This window comes from Ochlerotatus camptorhynchus, unplaced genomic scaffold (assembly GCF_037179485.1).
Source record: "Ochlerotatus camptorhynchus isolate MF236.1 unplaced genomic scaffold, CSIRO-AGI_Acam_v1.1 ptg000361l, whole genome shotgun sequence".
In the NCBI taxonomy this organism is placed as follows: Eukaryota; Metazoa; Arthropoda; class Insecta; order Diptera; family Culicidae; genus Ochlerotatus; species Ochlerotatus camptorhynchus.
Genome location: NW_027040849.1, coordinates 1,164,834 through 1,186,733, shown reverse-complemented (window position 1 = coordinate 1,186,733; position 21,900 = coordinate 1,164,834). Strand labels below are relative to the sequence as shown.

Genomic DNA, 21,900 nt, shown 5'->3' with positions numbered 1-21,900 from the left:
GCCCTTAACGACCACACAAAATGCTCTCCATAGTTGTAATCTTCTAACCAAACTTTGAAGCAGGAGTGCAAGTGATTTTGATCGATTCTCTTCATCGACTTTCTGTTTCGTTAATAACTCGACGGCAAAAACATTCGTTGATACGTGTGTTGTTCTGGATGATAGAAGAGCATAGCAGAAATAGTGCGAAATAGGTTAGTGACCATAGTCATCAAAAGAGGAAATAGATGAAGAGAACTGACTTTCACCCCTCTGCTTCTAAGCCCCTTAATTCAGTCGTCGTCATAGCAATGAAAACTAGTATCGCACCGCTTTTGGTTCATGGGTTACACTTGCTGGTTGCCCAAGTAACCACCATGCCCGCTAATAGCACCCTAATCGCCCTTTTTGCAATATAAGGTTAATATAAAGCAGTCGTATATCAGCTTTATATTGCAAAAAAGGCGATTAGCGGGCTTGTTGGTTACTTGGGTGCAATTGTGCTGTTTAACATTTTCGAAGGACCACCAAAAAATATGAAACTACACTATTTTCTAGGGATGCCTAAAAGTCAAATTATTCACTAAATAGTTGTGACATTTTACCCATTTGAATAAATTTTGCTTCTATCTTTGACAATACAGCAGAAGGACTAGCCTATGTTGGCAGCTTGAACACTGGATTCCGTGTGTATTGTTTCAAGATAGTTATAGAAAAAAAATGCTGTGACGTGTGAGCGTAGATACATCCGCGTAGTAATCCAATTGAATAAGTAAATCCGTGTCGAACGAAATATCTAAATTATGTAAGTTACGAAAACCAGAACAATCAAAGCGAAAAAATGCTTATTATCATTTAAAGAGTGCCACCAAAATAAATGTAATAGCCTATGTTAGCAAGTTGATTAATTTTGGTTTCCTCCCTAGATATTCTACTTATTTACTAATGTGGAGGCGAACCAGCCCAAGGCTGAAAGCCTCCCTAATAAAGATAAATAATAATAATAATACTTATTTACTACTGAGCTTTGTATCAAATTAGTTAATTTAACGGACGTATCAATCATTTCAAAATTTCGCGACCATACCGAACGAATTGTATACTACATAAGCTCAAAAGCGTTTGACAAGCTCTACCGAATTGCGTATCATTTCTGCGATCGATTTTACAGTCACGAAGGGTTTAGTTCATAGATTAACATTGACTGCTGTTTACGAATGTAAGTACTTGAACAAAAAGAAATAAGTTAACTCAAATGCTTTAACCGCATATATCAGAGATTTCGCATATTGAGAGAATAAAATAGTAATCGAATACTATAAACTCAGGGGAAAACAATACCTACAAAAGATTAAAAGTTATTAATTGTCACATACCTCTAATTTTACTTATTTCCTAAACTATTCCTCTCCTTGTTAATCTGCTTAATGCCTCTGGTCTGCTTGCGTTTTCTTATTGAAGTTCAAGACTAAATAAGAAGATTAATTCTACAAATTTAAAGGTTAGTTGCCCCCCTAAGCGGACTCCCCACATCCTAATTCCTACTTAATGTTATTAGACTATCTGAAGTTTCCTATTTAAGTTCATTTGGTGATTATGATATCTCATTAGTCTAAATAAATGAATAATTGAAATCACTAATTCACCTAATCAATCATAACCCATGCTTTATTTAAAGTACCTGCACTTGTGCTGGTAATCTAAAATTAAACGTGTTTCAAGTACTTTTCAATTTACCTATATTTATAATATCTTAGTTCGACACAGGTGACACCTTCAAGTGACTAAAATGCTTCACTTAGTTAGTTTCCAAGTTGATTTTTAAATTATATAGGGTATATGCTCCAACTATGCTCACACGCTTCCAGTCAATTTCCATTGACTTCAGCCAATTAATATTTTAAAGGAAAAAATACATTCGAGAGATTGAGATGGGACAGCCCTATTCAGAATTCCGACTCAACCGCAAACATAACCAAAATGAAACGGAAGCACAAGTCTTATTCAAAAGTAAAACCTTCCTATTCAATAATATATCCGTTTTATTTATTGCTTTTCGAAAATAAATACAGAGCTCTGACTAGCATATACTACGCTTAACCTACACCAGAAAATTTGTAATGGCACCTGACTGGCAAAGCACCGATGCACACCGTGCCCCCTGCGGTGCAATGCTCTCTCTCTCTCTCTCACTGTTTTCGCATAATACTTTCAATGGTAAAATTACTCGACTTTAAACCACTCGTCTTCTTCGGTCGGCAACCACTGGTGGTAGAACAAACCGACCCCATGCTGGCTGCGGCAGCAGTAGCAGTTCCGGAAGTACTGCCAACTTCTACCGGTGTCTGTTTTTGTTGTGGTTCCATTTGCGGTGAACTGTTTACAATGCTCCGCTCATCGGTCCTTTCCGGCCGTTTTCCACGGTTCTGGCGATGGTGATGCCGGTGGTACTCCTCGACGTCGCCATCGTCGTTCAAATGGCCACCCGTGGCGTTCGTCGTTAAGCTTTTCACCTTCAGCTCACCGAGCTCGCCCAGGAATGCATCCAACGAGGGAAAACTCGATTGAAAATTATCTAAATAATTATCAGAAGCCTTCGCTGCGGCAGCAGCAAACTGGCACGTGGAGTCCACGGATGTTCTAATGGTAGCGGTGGCTAAGCATTCACCGTAGTCCACCACCACCGCAGGGAAGCTCGTTAGACTACCGCTATCGGTTGCTTCATCAAAATCTCGTTTTATGTCTTCATTTGTCGAAATTGGACCACCTGAAGCCGATTGTTGCTCGTGATGCTGGAACTGATAGTGCTGCTGCTGGTGGTGGTGATGAAGGTAATTCTGCGGTGGCGAAGAGCACGTCGAGTTGGACGAATGACACGGTGACGAGGAAATCGGCAGTAGCACGCCAGGTAATGATGAAGAGCTCGGCAGCGAAAGCATGGAATGGCCAGCACTCCCACCAACGGCCGTCACCGTTGCTCCAGGGTAGCAGTTTGCTGCGACTGCCTCCAAATTGTGGCCGCCTATCAGATGATGAAAATCGGTCGTGGATGCTGTTGTTTTAATGAATTCCGCCGTGGACGCCGAAGGGAACGCCATGGCGAACGGTGATGTCTGCGTTGCGGAAATAGATAGATGGAAAGAGAGAGAGAGAGGGAAAAAAAAAGATGAAACGGACGCGTCATCAGAGATGAGAAAAAATTGGACTGATGTTTCACTTAGATAAGGATCTAAAATTGGAAAATTCCAAACTACACGGAGGGAAGTTTGGGGAATTCGTTGACCAATTGTGATTTACACACAGTCATTCTGGACTGTAAATGGTGTTTATGACTAAATTTATTGGGTCATAAGTTAATGGTGTAAAAAAGAACATCCTGACATCAGATTCAAAATATGTTGTCAAATGTGTAAACAGATTAAAATATTATGAGAATTCCTAAATGTATTGCACAATTCCCTCAGTGCAACCCGCACTCGTTAGGAACAAGCTATCTCTTCCTGTACACCGAACAATCACACACCACACAGCACAACACTACACCCACCTGGAAGTGGCCGTTCAGGATCATTTTCGCGTTCCGCTGCCGGCGCGTTCTCCGTCGGCGGTAATTGCCCTGTTCGAACATATCGTTCGCCGACGGGTCGAGCATCCAGTAGCTTCCTTTGCCGCCACCGCCACCGACGCCACTGCTGCTTCCGTCGTTGGAATCTGCACCATCGATCGACTTGCCGCCGGCACCTGCACCAGCTCCAGCACCGGAAGAGGAAGAGGAGGAGGATGATTTGTCACGAGGTACCTTTATGAAGCAGTCATTCAACGACAGGTTGTGTCGAATGGAGTTTTGCCAACCTTGTTTGTTCTCGCGGTAGTACGGGAAGCTGTGGAGAAGGGTATTATTTGAATTATTGCATAAATTTGACTGAACTGAAATGGAATTTGTATTGGTTTGAAAAATAGGGACTCACACAGTCTCGTCAGAACAGTAAACAAAGTATCAAGTTTCGACGTATCTTTTAACTAATATTAAGGAAATTTTTATAAGCTTAAAAACCATGTTAATTTCTGCGCTATATAGCGCTCACGTTATCATCGCTAGATTCGGTGTAAATTGGCAAACAATTTCGATGTTTGTGCCAATTATAGCTTAAAATTAAACGAGGGGAGATGATACGTGATGTTTAAATTTCAGATTGTTTTTCTGTGTATATATGCCTTTTTATTCCTTTGCTTTGGTTGTAAAAGGTTATCAAGAGCTCAGATCTATCAGATCTATCAGATTCAACTCGTCCAGCTATGGATGCCTTTGATTTGTTTGACATATTTCAGTCTTCAAAAAGCATCCCTTTGCTCTAAGATAAAAAAAAGGCAAGCTTTGGAGTGATTTGTTAAAATCTATCCATTTTTCCAAACTCAGCATTAGGAGTCCCAAAATAACATTTTTTCTTGAAACCTGGAGGCTCACCATTAGTGTGCTACAAACAAACTTTCGTATGACGGCAACTCTGGGAAATGTCGTTTGTCACATCCCAAGTAACATTTAAAGTTTTATAAAATACTACAAAGCTACTATAAAACAACATTCATAAAACCCTGGTAAAGACAGCTTTGCCATTGATGCATCCACCAAAACCTCATTGATGCTAGAATCTGTATATTTGGCCCACCCTGTAGAAGGTTCTGAAGGGTATATTTTCGAAGCTCTTCAAGATTGATTTACCGCAAAATGGTTGTACGATAAACGCATTGAGATCCATATCAAAACCGTATTTAAGCTACAATAAAAGCTATTTGGCAACAATTAAAACCACTATCCGAGCCATTTACCTTAGCTGCTTGCTCGGTTCACTAGAAAAACAACAATCAAGATAAAAAAGATAAAAATCCTGCCGAATTTCCAAAATAATAAAAAAAGTTCTCATAAAGTGGCCTAGTTTAAAGTGCCATATAAAATTTGATGTGAAATGTAGGTGAAAACATCGAAAAACTTTAGTCCGCCCACGGAAAATATCGATTTTACTAATTGTTTAACATTAAGAAAAAAATCAAATATATTCTTCAGAACGATTATTAAGCTTAGCCAAGATTTTTGTTTCTCATGATTTTTGCATTCTAAATATTTTCTCATTGCTAAATTAACAAAATTAAAGTTATATTCAAGGAAATATAGATTGAAAATCGAAGATTGAAAAAAAACAAACAAAATAATTGTAATATGGCGGAGGCATAAAAGTTGATTTTCATGTGCCATTTGTGAAAAAGTTATTTTGCTTTCAAGAAATCCTTAACAAATTCATAAGGTTTTGAAACGGCTTTTATGAAGAAAACTTGTAGACTGAATTGTATTTATCTAAAGCCATTTTGCTTGATCCTAACCCGTTCAGATTTATGGCAGCATTTATGGCGGCAATGTTGCCTAGAAAATGTTAAACGTCAAAGTTTGTTTATCTTTTGATAGTTGCGCTGTGCGATTCAGCGTTCTACCAGGCGATTCTCTCCCGATGAATTGGAAGCAGTTACTCAGAAAGTGTTCACAACATTTCGCATTTTGCACAGTTGTAACCTCGATCATTAGAGTGATGCAAAATTTGAAATTTTTGCTCCACAATACTTAAACGATTCCAAATCGGATCCTGACTAACCTCTCAAAATTTGAACCCATTTGGTGAGAAACTGAGATGGCACAAACCATTTGAAGTTTGTATGGGAATTACTATGGTAAAACTAAGATTTTTGTTCATGTCTATCTAATAATTCACCATATTGGTCTGCTTCAAAAGCTTGCAGGAAATTTTCTCAGCTACAACTTTGCTCAAGACCACTTTTTGATTAAATGCAAGGATCGAAAGTTATTAATGGTTCAACGCACTGATGTCTTATGATCATGCTCAATCAACTGCTCAGCAGGCAACATTGGTGTTTCTGGGGCGTTGAATAGGACACAAAAATCATGGCTACTATGTCACACTGCAAAATACAGTGTTGCCTACACAGCAGCTGCTTGATCATGTCATAAGTTTTCCGATCTCTTAAATAATTAATAACTATTTCCTGTCTCGTTTAACATAGAAACGATCTTCAGCAAAGTTGTAGCTGAGAAAATTTTCTATAAGAATAGCTATCGAGTTGTTTTGCAGCTCAATATGGAAAAAGACTAGAAGGCAATGACCAAAAAGTTGAGATTTCCCATAGTAATTTACATGTAAATTTCAATTGGTTTGTGCGAAGTCTGTTTCTAACCAAATGAGTTGTAACTTTTGGAGGCTAATCACGACCCGATTTGAAATCATTTAAGCACTGTGGAGCGAAAAAGTCAAATTTTGCATCAGTCTACTCGATCATTCCCGAAAAGATCCCCATCTTCCTGATGATTCTGGAAGTCCGGGTACGGGTGAATGATTTTTTTTCCAAGTGATGACTCTTTCGCCGAATAAAATCGCAGCTATGGATCGGAAACCAACTAGTGTCCGCTAACTGACAGTTTCAGTGGTTTACTATCGGTACTGACACAAGTTATTCCGATCTTCATCGATTCGCAAGGTCTGTTTTATGAATTTGAGGACCACGCTCACTTCACTCTTCTCCACCAGATGCTCAGTCGTTGATGGTACCCGTTCCGCCGGACGTGCGGTTCTTCTAAAGAACTAAATTTTACTGAAATCGACTTCCCTTCGGTCGTTAGCATCGCTTGAATTTTTCCTTCAACTTCGTTTATCCTTCGAGATATCCTTGTCATAAATTTGGTTTTTATTCACTATGAGGATCCATCCTTAATGTACAATTTGTAAACAGAGGAGATTTTATGATACACTTTTAAAAGCCTAAAAGGCAACAATATATGCCTTTTAATCGCATTTAAATCCTAATAGTTTTATGATTGCTTTAATAATGATAGAACAGGTTTATAGAGTATTTGATCAAGACATTAATCATAAATTGCTAATGAAGTTTATGATTGATTTGAACAGTTTTATGGTGGGATTGAGAACTACTTTAAATTTAATTTTAAAACAAGACAGTTTTTGACTTCTCGCCAGACTGTAAAAGGTTTTTAAAACAGCGAAAAGGTGAACTACTAAGCAGGAACGTTTTACACTGCGAAATGCTGTATTTAAACTAAATGGATTATTCATTGCCATAATAAAACCATCATAAATCAGAGTGGATGCCAATTGATTGCAGAATTGTTACTTGGGATGTTCGCAAGTTTTTTTTATTCTTATTAAAAGCTTCCGGACATTCATTCCATTTCAGGGAGGAAAAGGAAAAAATAGCATGTAAGAAAATAGGTTTAAAACATAAATGATAAATGAAAAATCTTGATCTTTGTTGTTCTTATTTTTTTCTCTACTTGGGTGCTACTCGAGTGATTTTTTATCGAGGATATCAAGACTTTGGCTCTACAACTAGAAGTCAAGGAAATAGAGATCTGAAATTTGTAAAGTGTGAATCTGAACCATGAAGTCTGAGCAGTCATACTCAAATTGGATGGATCTGCTGTGATTTTTGTCTAGGCTGGTTCCACATTTCCTTTGTGGTTCGTCTTCATAAGGGCTGTACTTCAATGACTGCTTCTGAGCCCCAGGCAGCGTGTATTTTTACAAGTAGCTTTGAAACCAAGGTGGAGCCTCAAACGAACTCGTGACTTCCCGATATTATGATGAAGGTGTGGCGGATCGCTGAACCTATCAAAGGAGAATATTACTCGGGGAATTTCAGACAGATGAACCGGAATGGTATATTTTGGTTTCTGTCAAGAAGTGGATCATCTACAATTGGGATTGCTACGCTGAAAAGTGGCATTGCGTCTTGTTGCAGACTTGGTGAGATCGTTTCTTTTTTATCGTTTTTTTGCCAGTTTGCACTTTGTTTCTGTGAGTCCATGTTTGAGGTTGATCATGTGCCCATACGGTTTAAGAAGGAGTAGACTGTGCGTGTGATCTAACGTGACGTTTGTTTTTTTTCCGTGGAGCTTTTTTTAAATCTATAATCGGTTGCTGGTCTGGTCAAAACCAGGCCCACGAGCCGATTTTTAGTTTGTCAGCGAGTTCATTAAGACATAAAAAGTCCTGTGAGAGGTGCATCTCATTTTATCTAGTTCTACCTCCCTGTTATTATCAGCTGAGAAGCTGTAGCGAAGACAAGTAGAACCTCCATGAGGCGTCCCATCATTCGTCCCATAATTCGTCCCATCATTCGTCCCATAGTTCGTCCCATCATTCGTCCCATAGTTCGTCCCATAGTTCGTCCCATAGTTCGTCCCATAATTCGTCCCATAATTCGTTCTATAATTCGTCCCATCATTCGTCCCCTCAATCGTCCCATCATTCGTTCCATCATTCGTCTCAGCGTTGAGTCGCAGCGCTGAACCTGACAATTGGCCACGAAAAGGCTTGCCAATGCACCTACACTTAGACAAATTAATGTTAATTTAGGTGCACTGAATGCGACATATATGTACGAGCGTTAATTTTGACATAAATTTGAGTCATAACAGACTCGAAATATAGCTCAATCACTTTTCGTCGAGCAACGAAGTTTTGAGTCTCGGGGTACGTAATATTACATGACACGTTAGTTTACGTCTCATCTTTTATGTCAAAGATGGATTCCGTCACGTGGAAAATAAGGGAAGACATTCCGTTCAACTACCATAAACTGGACTAGTTCATGTTGATCTTCGTCAAGCTTCGTCGACAATTTGGACTTCTACATCAACACATGTCAAGCTGCCTTCAGGTTCAATTGGCTAAACTTGGTGAGTTCGTTCCATTTTGTAAATTTTTATCTTTTCAAACCAGTAACGTTGGGAGATCACCTTTTTGTGGTGCGTTACTGGTATAAGATCTACCACCGAACCCTAGTCGTGACAACTTCAAACTGGGGAATCAGGATTTTCCAGTAATCAAAGGATCACATTTTAGTTCTTGTTACTTTTTATGACTTGATAATAGTAACAAGACTCGGGTAGTGACCACCGCCTTTATGCATTTCTATATTGTATATTTCAAATCAAAAATATTGTTTATGTTCATAGAGTTTACATAATCCCTTTCCCTCTTCTCTTTTCAAAAAGCGAGCAATGGCGCTATAGCCATAAGCCATAAAAGGCTAGGACAAGAGTTAGTGCTCATGTCCCAACCGTCAGAAGAAAATGGAGCATCACTTAACCTTTCTAGCTTTGATGCTTCCAACGACCAACCAATCATATAATTACCAAAATCGGAACGTACGGTACGAGATGTCCACGTTTCATCCATTTATTGGATTCTGAAGCATCGTGTTGAAATCTTCGATTTAAACAGGCCCGATATTTTCTGAATCATCTTGCCCCTTAAATGCTGCACTGGTCGTTTTGATATGTGTGACGCATATTCTATGTGAAATATATATCAAATAGACAAGAAAAATGATGGAGGTATATCCATCATTTTCCAGGATGCTTTCAAGAACTGGCTATGTTTGTGTTAGATTAGAAATGATATATGAAAAATCTTGTCTTTTTTCTCTCACATATTATCAGATTTTACCTCAGTAGTAGACAACAGAATAAGGGAATGATATTTTTTGACAAGGTCTACATGTCCAGAAAGTTTTATTGAACTCTGAGAGGGTGCTGCCAATTCCGAATACGATTTGGCGAGAATGCATCATGAGCCCTTTTCATATGAAATTTTCGATTAATCAAAGTGAACTTAAGTGCTGACTAGACCAAATTGAATCGCAAATTGAGCTTCTTTGGATTCTGAGATGATTTGAGCTTCACTGGTTTAGTTTTGTGTGAAAATGGCAAATTAAAAAAAATCAGTTCAGACATGAAAAAGTTTTTGTTAGTGTAGGATCCTGTGGGGACTCTTTGGAGACGCTTCACAAACGGAATATTAAAAACTCACACTCACTGTACACTTTACTAAGGGTTCTTTATTTGCAACCGATCGTAGCTATAGTTCATTCTCGACTGACCTGTTGTCGGCCTCCTCGTTTCATCATAACCTCTCTTAGACATATCCTCTCACTCTCTCATGATTCCTCACTATTCACAACTCTACAGTTAGAAAAACAAAATTTCCTTAAAAGTGCCCATCTCGTAATGGATGGACGGTTGGTATTAAACATAATTACATAACATATTTTTTTTATCGATAATTTGGACAATTTCGGAAAAAAAAAATCGGCTATAAAAGTTTGCCCCTTCTCAAAGGTTAGTCTAGATAAATTTTGGAAAAAAAAACTAAGTATATGCAAAGTGGCTTATGTAGTCTAGGTCCACACATCCAGAAAGTTTCATTGAAATCTGAGAGGGTGCTGCCAGTTTATGTTTACTGAACTCGATTTAGCTCAGCTTATTTTCAGGGCTTGAAGCATAAACAATTTTGCTGAAGACTGTCTCACAATTCAAGTTAGTGTTATTGAGATATTCGCATTTGAATGTATGAGATAAAACAGATAATTCACTGAATCCGAGTATAATGAATAAGCCAATTCTATGATCAAAAGAGTGAAGGGGTGTCATTTTCTTATACATTTTGACCAGAAATCCTACATAAACTTTGAACCAAAATTGCCAGCTCGTGTTACAACCAAATGAGCTAAAACTTTCGGAAAGTGCTTATCTCACCTGAAGGCACAATTCTCGGGATGCCCGTTAGAAAAAGTTGAAAAAAATCCTCCCATATAAATTACGGTCAGTCAAACGGGACACTAGTGGCTGATGCTAATCATCATAAAATTTCTTTAGCTCATATTGTCCAAATGTACCTATTGTAACCAATTTTCAATTTTCGAAATAAACAATCATCCACGTTGAAAATCATAGTGGGACTTGTTGAGAAGTTGGCACTGCTCCAGCAGCATTGCAGGGACTTCACAGTTTCGATTTGATGGGTGCACCAGAAAAGAACGATTATTGCCAATCCTGAAATTCGGGCATATCCTATACACGCTTATTTTCTCTGATTTCTCATCTTGTCTGAAGAGTCAGATGAATAGATCCGGGGCCATGTCCTCCTTCGTCTTCCGAACTAAAAAAAAATCCTCAATTTTTCATTGCCATACTTCCAGAGTAAGAAGCGCAAAGGCGCAAAATGGAGAAGTATAGTACACATATAGAGGTGAATGGTTGAATCTGACAAGAGTATCCATTCTTTTCACACTGCAACAACAGGGCCACAAGAAGGACGGTGGAGAAAGAAAAAAAATAGTGGGAATAGAACTAACGATAGTTTTCCCATTTTGCGAGCACTGAACACATCGTTTAGAAAAATAATCTCCGTCGCAATTGAGAGTGTTATCTCCCCTATATGGCCTGTTGGTGGTGCATATGTGGGAAGAATGGCATTTGGCTAGGGGGCGGCGGGTGGCCGAGTATGGGAAAATCCATAATATAACAATGTGGAAAAGCATCAAGCACTGCAATCCCGATGATGACTATATGTGTTCAAGTCGAAGAGGCGTTCGTGTGGATGGAATTGGAAAATTTAGAGCTCATCTCGAGGAAGTGATTGAGCTCTTTATGCCGGCACAACTTTGCGGTCGTTTACGAAGACGGTTTTGAAGATTTTTTTTCTTCTTCTCCTTGAAACTCAACTTTCAATTGAACTTATATTATAACTATCTTTTCTGAGGGTTCTAGAAGAAAAAAAAAACAACATCTCATGATATTGCTCCGTGGTAAAGTTCGAGTGGTAGGAAACGTCTTTTTAAACTGCTCGTATGATGTGATCCATTGACAGGTTTCTAAGCCTGTAGGTGTTTAATATTTCTTCATTAATACGCTGTGTGACAAGCTCAATTATAGAGAAGGGTGATTTGGGGAAAGAATTGATTATCCAAGTTATTCACAAGATGATGCGTTGAACATTTAAAATTGTTCGCAAAAATAATTATTTTTCTCTAACTAATCATGTTTGTATTACTTCATGCGTGAAGTTAACGATTTACATAGTTGGAGATGCTTAACATCAAATATCAGATTTAAAGTGGTCATTTGATACGATGAATGAAGAGATGAAAGTATAGAATTGATAGTTCCGTTAGAGTATGGCTGTGTGAAAATTGTATATAGAGAGCAGAAAACGAGCAAAGGTCAATTTTAAGGAAGGTACGAATCGGAATAATCATTTCCTATTGAACAATCTTACAGAAATACTAGTAATACATTTATCTCTCTCTCAATCTCTTGGAGTTGACTCCTTTTTTAAAACATGAGCAGTTGTTTAACAGATAAATACTTTCGGACAAACTAACTGAAAGTGTCCGGCCATTAGGCTAAACGTCAATAGGTCAAAGGAAATTAAATCTAAGACCGTTATGCCGAATGGTTACTTGGGCGAATGGTCATCAGACTCAATTTTTATTTCAATTTATCCAGACTTATTTTTTTAACGAACTTCCTTGCACAGTTATATTTTTAAGATTTTCAACACTAAGATATTTTTGCAAGCATGTAAAACGTTTCGAGAGATCTCGGACTGCGATTTTTGTTTTTTTTTAGGAATAGAAGAAATTTTATACGTTCCCAGATATTTGAACGTTAGTTTGGCATGCAATTAAAATGCGATGTTTTAAAATACTTATCCTTCTTTCAAATATGAGGAGTTTTTTTTTCGAGTCTTACTGCTTTCGTGGTTTTTGGAATCCCGAATAAACTATGCCATTGCATTAATTTTCCTTCTTTCAAAAGCTGCTCGTTCTTTTCTAACACCAATCTATGTGACTTCGGTTTCTTTTCGGTATTGAAGAAATTTTGAACAACAAAATCGAGAAAGTATTATGAGGAATTCCATCCATAATGAACTAACAAATCCTGAAATCGTGCTCGACCATCTTCGATTTGGATGACGGCACATATTTTCATTATGATAGACTCAGTATTTTCTGCAGGAGAGGATACCATTTTGATTCAAGAGTAATTTTAGAAATGGGCTTATCTGCCGTTCTACGCATATCTGTCCCATGTTCTAAAAGTAACATCTGAGAAAATCGCGAATAATGCTTCGAATCATTTCTGCTCATTGGAAGAAATATAAGTTAAAATAAGTTAGTGCATTGTTCACATTTCAACAGAATCAATTTGTTTTAGTGAAAACTACAGAAATTACCTTCTATGAAATTAGTCAAGCCTATTTTTATACGAAAACAATTCAGTGGGACTGTTATGCCGAGAAATTTGCTATGAAGTAGGAAATTCTACGCATATCAGTGTTACTGTGATGGCCACGTTGCGTTTGACGTCTTTACTCTTGTGGTTGTAGTTGTATTTACATGAGCGTGCTTGAGTTCTCCGCGAAGTTTTGAAAGTGGATAGTTTGCATAGGTTTGCATCATTAACTGAAACCAACAATAAGTGAGTTGACATTGCCGCAATCGTCGTTTGCTTACATCTGTAAAGCCTATAAGTATGGGCATCTTGAGAAACAAATGATGAATGCTCTGTGTTCTTATTTACAAAAATGGAAGATTTCTCCCAACGCTTCCAAAACTCAACTTATAATATTTCCACATAAGCCTAGAGCTTCGTTTTTGAAACCTAGTAGTAGTCACATAGTCACTATGAACGGAGTTCCAATTTCCTGGTCAAACCAAGTGAAATATCTTGGATTAATACTTGACCAAAAATTAACTTTTAAAGATCACATTGAGGGCATTCAAGCTAAATGTAACAAATATATTAAATGTTTGTATCCTCTTATAAACAGGAAATCCAAACTTTGCCTGACGAATAAACTTCTAATATTTAAACAAGTTTTTAGACCGGCCATGCTTTACGCTGTGCCAATATGGTCTTGTTGTTGCACTACCAGGAAAAAAGCACTTCAAAGGATTCAGAACAAAGTTCTGAAGATGATTTTGAAGTTGCCTCCCTGGTACAGTACTACCGAGGTACATAGAATTCCGAATGTTGAGACATTAGCACAAATGTCCAACAAAATAATCAATAATTTCCGGCAAAAATCGTTACTATCCTCAATGGCAACGATTAATTCCCTTTATACATAGATAAGATTTAGTTTTAGTGATAAGATATCAATTGTTATACTGACATGCAGGTTTAAAAAACCTGTTTAAAATACTGAATTGCCAAGGCAGGAACAATGTAAAAACACTTAGATATATATCATAACAATTAAGGCTGGTAAGTTACTGTAGTAACTGGAGCACCTAGGTTAAAAATTAAATGTAATTTATTTTGAATTTGGACAAATAAAGAGCTAAAAAAAAAAAAAAAAAAAAAAATTAATGCTCTGTGCAGAACACAATAAGATTGTCGATCGATGATTTCAAGAAAGACTTCGGAAAAGCTAACATACATAGTAAGGATTTCATTATATTCAACCAAATGCATCCACGTCAGAATATTGAGCACATTCTTCTTCTTCTTCTTCTTCTTCTTGTTCTTCTTCTTCTTATTCGCATTTCAAGCTTATTGCATATCGCATATTAGCTTATTGCGTGCTCTCAACTTAGTGTTCTAGATGCACTTTCACAGTTATTAATTGAGAGCTTTCGATGCCTGTACCATTTTTGCATTAGTATAATTGTGTGGCAAAAGTCCAATCATACTTCTATGCCCAGGGAAGTCGAGAAATTTTCCAACCCGAAAAATTCCTATACCGGACCGGGAATTGAACCCAGCCACCTCCAGCATGGTCTTGCTTTGTAGCTGTGCCTTTACCGACTGAGCTAAGGGAGGCCCCATATATATTGAGAACATTCTAACGACTAAATTTACGAAAGGACGATACGACAACGGATATTCTGAATCAGTCAACAGGAACCTTATGTATAACTACAAAATATGGTAGCAGCTATCAACTAGATGAATGAACACATCAAGTGACAGAAAGTTCCATCATTGTTAACTGCGTTGCTTCGAGTTGTTTTAGACAATAATACGGACTTTTTCAATCATGCCAATATTGGAAGATGTTTATACATCGTTGCTACATATAATTGAATTTTAAATCATGTTATTTTTTCTTTGGTTTATTTTAAGATCATTACACTGCATCTCATCAATTGATTATTATTACTTTAATAATGCACAGTTCGAAATCTGACCTATAATCTGGTGTTTTATATGAATTCCCGTTTCTCTTAATATTGTTCATCATTAAATAAAGCTTCTACTTCTATTTTTCATCATAAATAAAGCTTCCACTACCCGAAATGACTCATTGAGTTTCTTTTAATCATATAAATCCTGTTTCAATCATTCGTGCACTCAAATCGATTCGATAATAAAAGATTCAGTAAAAAATTCTTTGTGGAACAGTTATGCGTAGAATTTCAACATGGGACAATTAGGCTTCAAGAGCAACAACTGAAATCGCATCAACTCCATTTTGTAAACAAACCTTGTAAGGCAATTTTTTCGCGAACCGAAACCCTCATTCGCAAACCTAAACCACAATCGGGTAGAGGAGAATTTCTCCTAACTGTTCATTATGTTGGTTTGCCTTTGCAGACTTTGGTTCGCGAGAAAATTGCCTTACAAGGTTTGTTTACAAAATCGAGCTAAGGCTATTTCAATTGTTGGTCTTGACTTGATATTGTTTTTAAATAATCCCAAAACAAATAACATGTCTTTCTATTTTCATTCAAAAGTTAACCCTAAAAAGTACTGTTTTATGAACAAAAGTGAAAAACGTCCAAAAGTATTTTATTGTACACATTATCAAAAAAAAGATTAGTTCGAAAACAGTTGGTTGTAGAGAAAAATTTGCCAACAAAAAGTTGTAGGGAAAAAATCGGTTTTTACAAAAAAAATCCCTTGTAATTCAAATGATAAAAAAAAGAGAGAAAACAGACGTTTTGAAAGCAACTCCAGGATGGAGCAACTTAAAAAAAAGGTTTTTAAGAGCGACTTTTGAGGCGTTTATTTACAACAAAAGGTACAGTTTGATGGGAGAATATTTTCATTAAAAATAATTTCAAACCATAGTATTTATATTAATAAACAACCTAAATGTAACCGTTTTCGAGCTATTTCAAGTTGCTTCAAATTATTTTTTATAGAAAATATGCCCTTTTCATAAGTTAATCGTGATTCTCCATCAGTAATGATAAGTTTTGCAAAATACACACATATTTACCTTCAAATTATCGATATGACGACCGGTTAAAAATTGACAGGGAAAATAAAAACACTATTGTTTTAAAAATAGAAACCAACACAAGTTTCATCATACTTAAGTATACAATTATCCTCCAAAAACGCTCATCTATCAATTTAGATACTTAAGTTGTTAACATTCATATGTATCTATTTCTGTTGTTTACATTAGCATGTTCTTCTTCTTGGCTATCACGTCCTAGCTGGAACTTTACGCCTGCACTCAACTTAATGTATTATAAGCACTTCCACAGTTGTTAATTGTGAGCTCTCTAAGCCTGTACCATTTTTGCGATCGTATATTGTGTGTTTAATTCAATGATACGGTATGCCCAAGAAGTAGAGAAATTTTCAACTAGACCTGTGCGCCGCCGCAACACGCCACCACCGCCGCCGATTTTCATACGTCGCCGCCGCCGATGAAATCGAGCCGGCGCTCCGCTGCAGTAAAATGGTTCACGCCGCCGAATAAATTTATGTCAAGCCGATGAAAATTCAGTACTAGGGAACAACGAATAGAAGATTAGGAATCACATAGATGAAGACTAACTAACTCATTTTTTCCTTGTTTCAAGATCATCCTCGGTCCAGGCAACCCGAGGACTTATCACTATCAACAAGGCATAAAAAGTAACAAGGACTAAGATGTGTTCCTTTGATTACTGAAAAATCCTGTTCCCCTAGTTTGAAGTAGTCAAGACTAGGAATCGATGGTAGATCTTACATCCCGTAACGTACCACGAAAAGGTGATCTACCCACGTTACGGGGCAATTTGATTGCAACAGATTGCTATCCACCACCTACATAACGTACTTTTCTTATACTTAATAAAAGGGCTGTAACACTTTACCGTATGACTTCACCCCCTGCAATTTTAACAAGCACTTGTTATACTTTTCTAAGCAAATGGAAACAAATTCCGAATGCACGGTTCAAAATTGAGTAAGAGTTACTCATATTTGAGTTCAGGTTACTCAAATTCACGAAATAGTAGGTCACTCATAGAATGAGTAAATTTTCCGAAGCTTTTCCGAGGAAAACTTCTCGAATACGAGGAAAACTGATTGTGGTTTTAGTCTGTCTACTAAATAGTACACTTCTAACCTGTGTATAATTTTCTTAAAATTTCCCCATATTCGAGAAGTTTTCCCCGGGAAAGTGTCGGAAAATTTACTCATACTATGAGTGACCTACGTTTTAGCGATTTTAAGTAATCTGAGCTCAAATGTGGACAGCATGTTTTGTCCATGTGCGATTGGTTTGGAAAGTATTTTTTTCTAAATCGCCGCCGAAAATGTTTTGATCGGCGCACAGGTCTATTTTCAACCCGAAAATTCCTAAACCGGATCTGGTTTTGAACCCAGCCCCCTCCAGCATGGTCTTGCATTATGGCTGCGCCTTTTCCAACTGAACTAAGGGAGGCAACACATTAGAATTTTATTAGTATCTAAATTGAATTAAACTATATTTCTGCAGCAGCCGTTTAACAGGAGCTCAAAACTTAAGTATATTTTACTTTAGTTACATAGTTAGATACCTTGGAGCACGCGCAGAAGACGACAGGCTACCGGCCCATGATCTTCAAGAAGTTGATGAGGAGATCGGTCGGCTGAAGAACAACAAAGCAACTGGTGTAGATCAACTACCTACCACCGCTATTGAAATACGGTGGTGAAGCACTGGCTAGAGCGCTGCACTGGGTAATTTCCAAGATTTGGGAGGAGGAGATATTACCTGAGGAGTGGATGAAAGGTGTCGTATGCCCAATCTACAAAAAGGGCGACAAGTTGGATTGCTGCAACTACCGCGCGATCACACTGCTGAGCGCCGCCTACAAGGTACTCTCCCAAATTCTATGCCGCCGCCTTTCACCACTTGCAAGAGAGTTCGTGGGGCAATACCAGGCGGGATTCATGAGTGCCCGCGCTACAACGGACTAAATTTTCGCGATTCGGCAGGTTCTGCAGAAATGCCGCGAATACAGCGTGCCCACACATCATTTGTTCATCGATTTCAAATCCGCATACGACACAATCGATCGAGATTAGCTATGGTAGATTATGCACAAGTACGGATTTCCGGATAAACTGACGCGATTGGTCAAGGCGACGATGGATCGAGTGATGTGCGTTGTTCGAGTATTGGGGACACTCTCGAGTCCCTTTGAATCTCAAAGGGGGTTACGGCAAGGTGATGGACTTTCGTGTTTGATGTTCAACATCGCGTTAGAAGGTGTGATCAGAAGAGCTGGGATAAACACGAGTGGCACGATATTCAGGAAGTCCATCCAGCTCCTTGGCTTCACCGAGGACATTGACATTATGGCACGGAACCTTGAGATGATGGCGGAAACGTACATCAGACTGAAGGCTGAAGCTAGGCCGATTGGACTTGCCATCAACGCATCAAAGGCAAAATACATGAAAGGAAGAGGTTCTAGGGAAGACAATGTTAGCCTCCCACCCCGAGTTCAAATTGACGGTGACGAAATCGAGGTGGTCGATGATTTCGTGTATTTGGGCTCACTGGTGACCACCGAAAATGATACCAGCAGAGTAATTCAAAGACGCATTATGGCAGGGAATCGTGCCTACTTTGGACTCCAGAGGACGCTCCGGTCGAATAAAATTCACCGCCGCACGAAGTTGACTGTCTACAACACGCTGATTAGACCGGTGGTCCTCTACGGCACGAGACCTGGACTATGCTCGTGGAGGACCAACGCGCCCTTGGTGTTTTCGAACGGAAGGTGTTGCGTACCATCTGTGAAACTCTGCTATTTGCTGCGGAATCCAATTGGGACCTCGCCAGTTACTTACCCAAGCGTCTGCACGTGGTGACGGGTCTAAGATGAAAGAGGACGAGGATTGTTCGTGACGCGCCTTAATCGTTATTTGTCGTGTTATGGTTTCGTCGCGATGTTAGTCGGACCCGAAGCCGAGTTATGTTCGGGTTTTATAGCATACGCCTAACATCTCTATTCGAGGGGTATTAATACCACACACCATCTACGGTGGAGTGCAGATGAATCAAGGAACTTGGAGGAGGCGAATGAACCACGAATTGCACCAGCTGCTGGGAGAACCATCCATCGTCCACATTGCAAAAATTGGGCGACTACGGTGGGCTGGGCACGTAGTAAGAATGCCGCACGACGACTCAGAGAAAATGGTTCTAGAAAGCAACCCAACAGGAACAAGAAGAAGAGGCGCGCAGCGGGCAAGGTGGATCGACCAAGTAGAAGGTGACCTGCGGACCCTTCGCAGACTACGAGGCTGACGAACTGTGGCCATGGAGCGAGTAGAGTGGAGACGACTTCTTCGGACAGCAGAGGACAACAAGGCCTTAGCCTGATTTGTAAGGTAAGGTACGGACATTTCCAACGGCATTAGGAAACACATCTTCCGTTTTCAAGCGTAAGAAGATGATCTCAAGCAATTCAAGTTGAAAGCTGCGGAACACAACGAGATGGTCGAACTACTGAAGGAGAAATATGCTGATACAGGATCTATGTGTGTGCCGAAAAAAAAGTAAATGTGTATGTGTGTTTGTGTGTGAGTGTGTGATTTTTTTTTATAAATTACTATTTTGTGATGTTGAAAGCTGCTTCTTGTTCTATTTGAATTCCTTTATGGTAAGTTCACGGAATTTCATTGGGTTGGGCTTCTGGCCAGTTTCCAAATATTCTGGATTCAGTAGATCTTTCTTCGTCATTGGCGATTCATGAAAACCTTCTCTATAACATCGCACTAAAGTCTAACTGAAAATACCAGAAACACGAAAAACGGAATAAAATCAATGTTTTAGACGGGGAAAAAATCATGTCAATCTTTTAACATCGCACACTTCGATCCTTAACTATGGTAATAAATATTCTTCTGTTATTATTCTCATCGCTATGTGGTTCAGCATATGGTCAACCAAAATTCAGTGGTGACGCCTTAACCTCAATCTACCTGTGCACCAACTCTCAAAATATAAACAAATACTAAAATATTGCTTGAAATGGTAAAATATCGAATAAACTAGATTTTGTGGATTTTGAAACCACTTCGAGTATAAATATGGTATTAAATCCGGTTTTGAAAGTTAGTGCACAGGTAAAAAGAGAAGTTGCAAATTATTGCTTCGAAGACAATTAAACGATTCCGCAGGCCTATGTGTTTTCGCACACACATCATTTAAAAAATGCAGTGCGGAAACAGAAAGATGACTAAGAAAGAGTTGTAGGGAACTAATTAGGCATTATGAAAAAAATATTATAGACGTTAAAATTGTGCCTACATAAGTTTACTAAAAATTTCGTATTTTTTTTTTATATTTTGTTTAAGAAAGTTTATATCGCCTTTATTTTCCATGGAATTTAATATGATGTATTGAAATTCAATTAAAGCATCAAAGAATGAATTAATGGGCTTTAAATATTTTATATGCTACATGCTTTAATAAAATAGATAGTTAATTTAGAAATTCGTGGTAGTAATATATTCGGGTTAATAGAATTCTGGGGTGATGGGTCATTCGTGGAAATTGAATTCGAGGTAATGGAATTCGGGGTAATGTCATTCGGAGTAATGGTTCAATTGGGGTAATGGAATTCAAGGTAATATTCATCTCAATTTATCAACTATTTGAGTAAATGTTCGGAAGCAATTGGTGATAAAATCATTTAAAAAGGTGTCCCCTACAATTAAAAAAACTCATAAGTTTATAAATTGATCCCGCTGTAACCTACGTATCAATATGTTTGACTGAAATTTGCACCAATGTTTGGTTTTGAATTCTAGTTTCAGCTGGAAAAATTGGGTTGAAAATCTTGCTATGAATCACAAGAAAACTGAAAAATATTTGTTAAACAAAAACTACTCTATGTAAATTAAGGTTAAAATTATTTCCATTCATTAATTAATTAACGAAGACTTGCAAAATTATCGCAACTAAACCAGAGTCAACTGTGAATCCCATACCGTATCAAGATCAACTTTCGATCAAAATAAAACATAGTTTATCAATCACAATCGCTTGAACTTACTTATCCATAATGTATTTATATATTCCGCTAAGCGTCAGCCGTTGATCCGGTGCACTACTGATGGCCATGGCAATCAGCGCAATGTAGGAAAAGGGTGGCTTTTCCGGTCGATGCGCAGCCTTGAGAAATGAAAACGGCAAAGACCACTGATTTAATCCAAAGTACGCCGTTCCTGCGAATCCAGCGGCACCCCCGCCAGCTTCCAGCGGAAAGTATCGTCCATTTTGTGCAAATAGTGACAACTCCTGATTGATGCTGTGTATCTGATCCAACGCGGCGGCATACGAACTGTATGGCAACATTTTTTTCCACAAATGTTGCAAAACGGAAAACTTGTCGTTCAAATCACTCGCGCCTGCGTACTGACGGTGTCTTCAAATCGGATCCTCTCCCGTTTACCGTCCCGCGTGACAATCAATTAGTGACTGAGAAAATGATCTTCCAACGATTCCTGCGGGCGCTCGATCTATTTGTTTAACAGACGCGAATAACAGAAACATCATTCCGCAGCGCGCGCGCACACACTTTCCTCGTTTTTCCTCCACCGAGACCACAATAAACACACAGCGTTTAGAATGCTCATTTTATTTATGTTTTACACTACATTGAGAGTAATAAAAACAAAAACGCCGAAAAGTCGGTAAACCCCGGCAGTGCTTTGTTGCTGCTCTTTCCTACTCTCAAAGTGTTTAGCGAGAAGCATGTATTTCTCTCGCCCTGTATTATAGTGCATTTGTCCGGGATATGTCCGTGTGGAGGGAAAATTGCCTGTTT

The 21,900-nt window shown here is 38.4% G+C and overlaps 1 protein-coding gene across 1 annotated transcript; it reads right to left on the bottom strand.

Annotated features, from left to right (window-relative positions):
• Nucleotides 1–2,070: 2,070 nt before the first annotated feature.
• LOC135709477 (forkhead box C1-A-like) lies at nt 2,071–21,525 on the bottom strand. The gene is made up of 3 exons (XM_065231840.1): nt 21,127–21,525; nt 3,527–3,860; nt 2,071–3,092 (listed from the first exon to the last, which is right to left on the bottom strand). Exons 1-3 carry the CDS (start codon nt 21,426–21,428, stop codon nt 2,169–2,171), a joined length of 1,560 nt encoding a protein of 519 aa, XP_065087912.1. The 5' UTR covers nt 21,429–21,525; the 3' UTR covers nt 2,071–2,168.
• Between the last annotated feature and the right edge of the window lie 375 nt (nt 21,526–21,900).

Bases quoted from the DNA above. Each gene is read 5' to 3' on its own strand.
- LOC135709477 (XM_065231840.1), bottom strand. From the start codon at position 21,428: ATGTTGCCATACAGTTCGTATGCCGCCGCGTTGGATCAGATACACAGC. The intron at 3,861-21,126 runs GTAAGTTCAAGC...CCTTCTCCACAG, and splicing joins TATAAATACATTATGGATAA to CTTCCCGTACTACCGCGAGA. The intron at 3,093-3,526 runs GTGGGTGTAGTG...TCCGCAACGCAG, and splicing joins TCCTGAACGGCCACTTCCAG to ACATCACCGTTCGCCATGGC.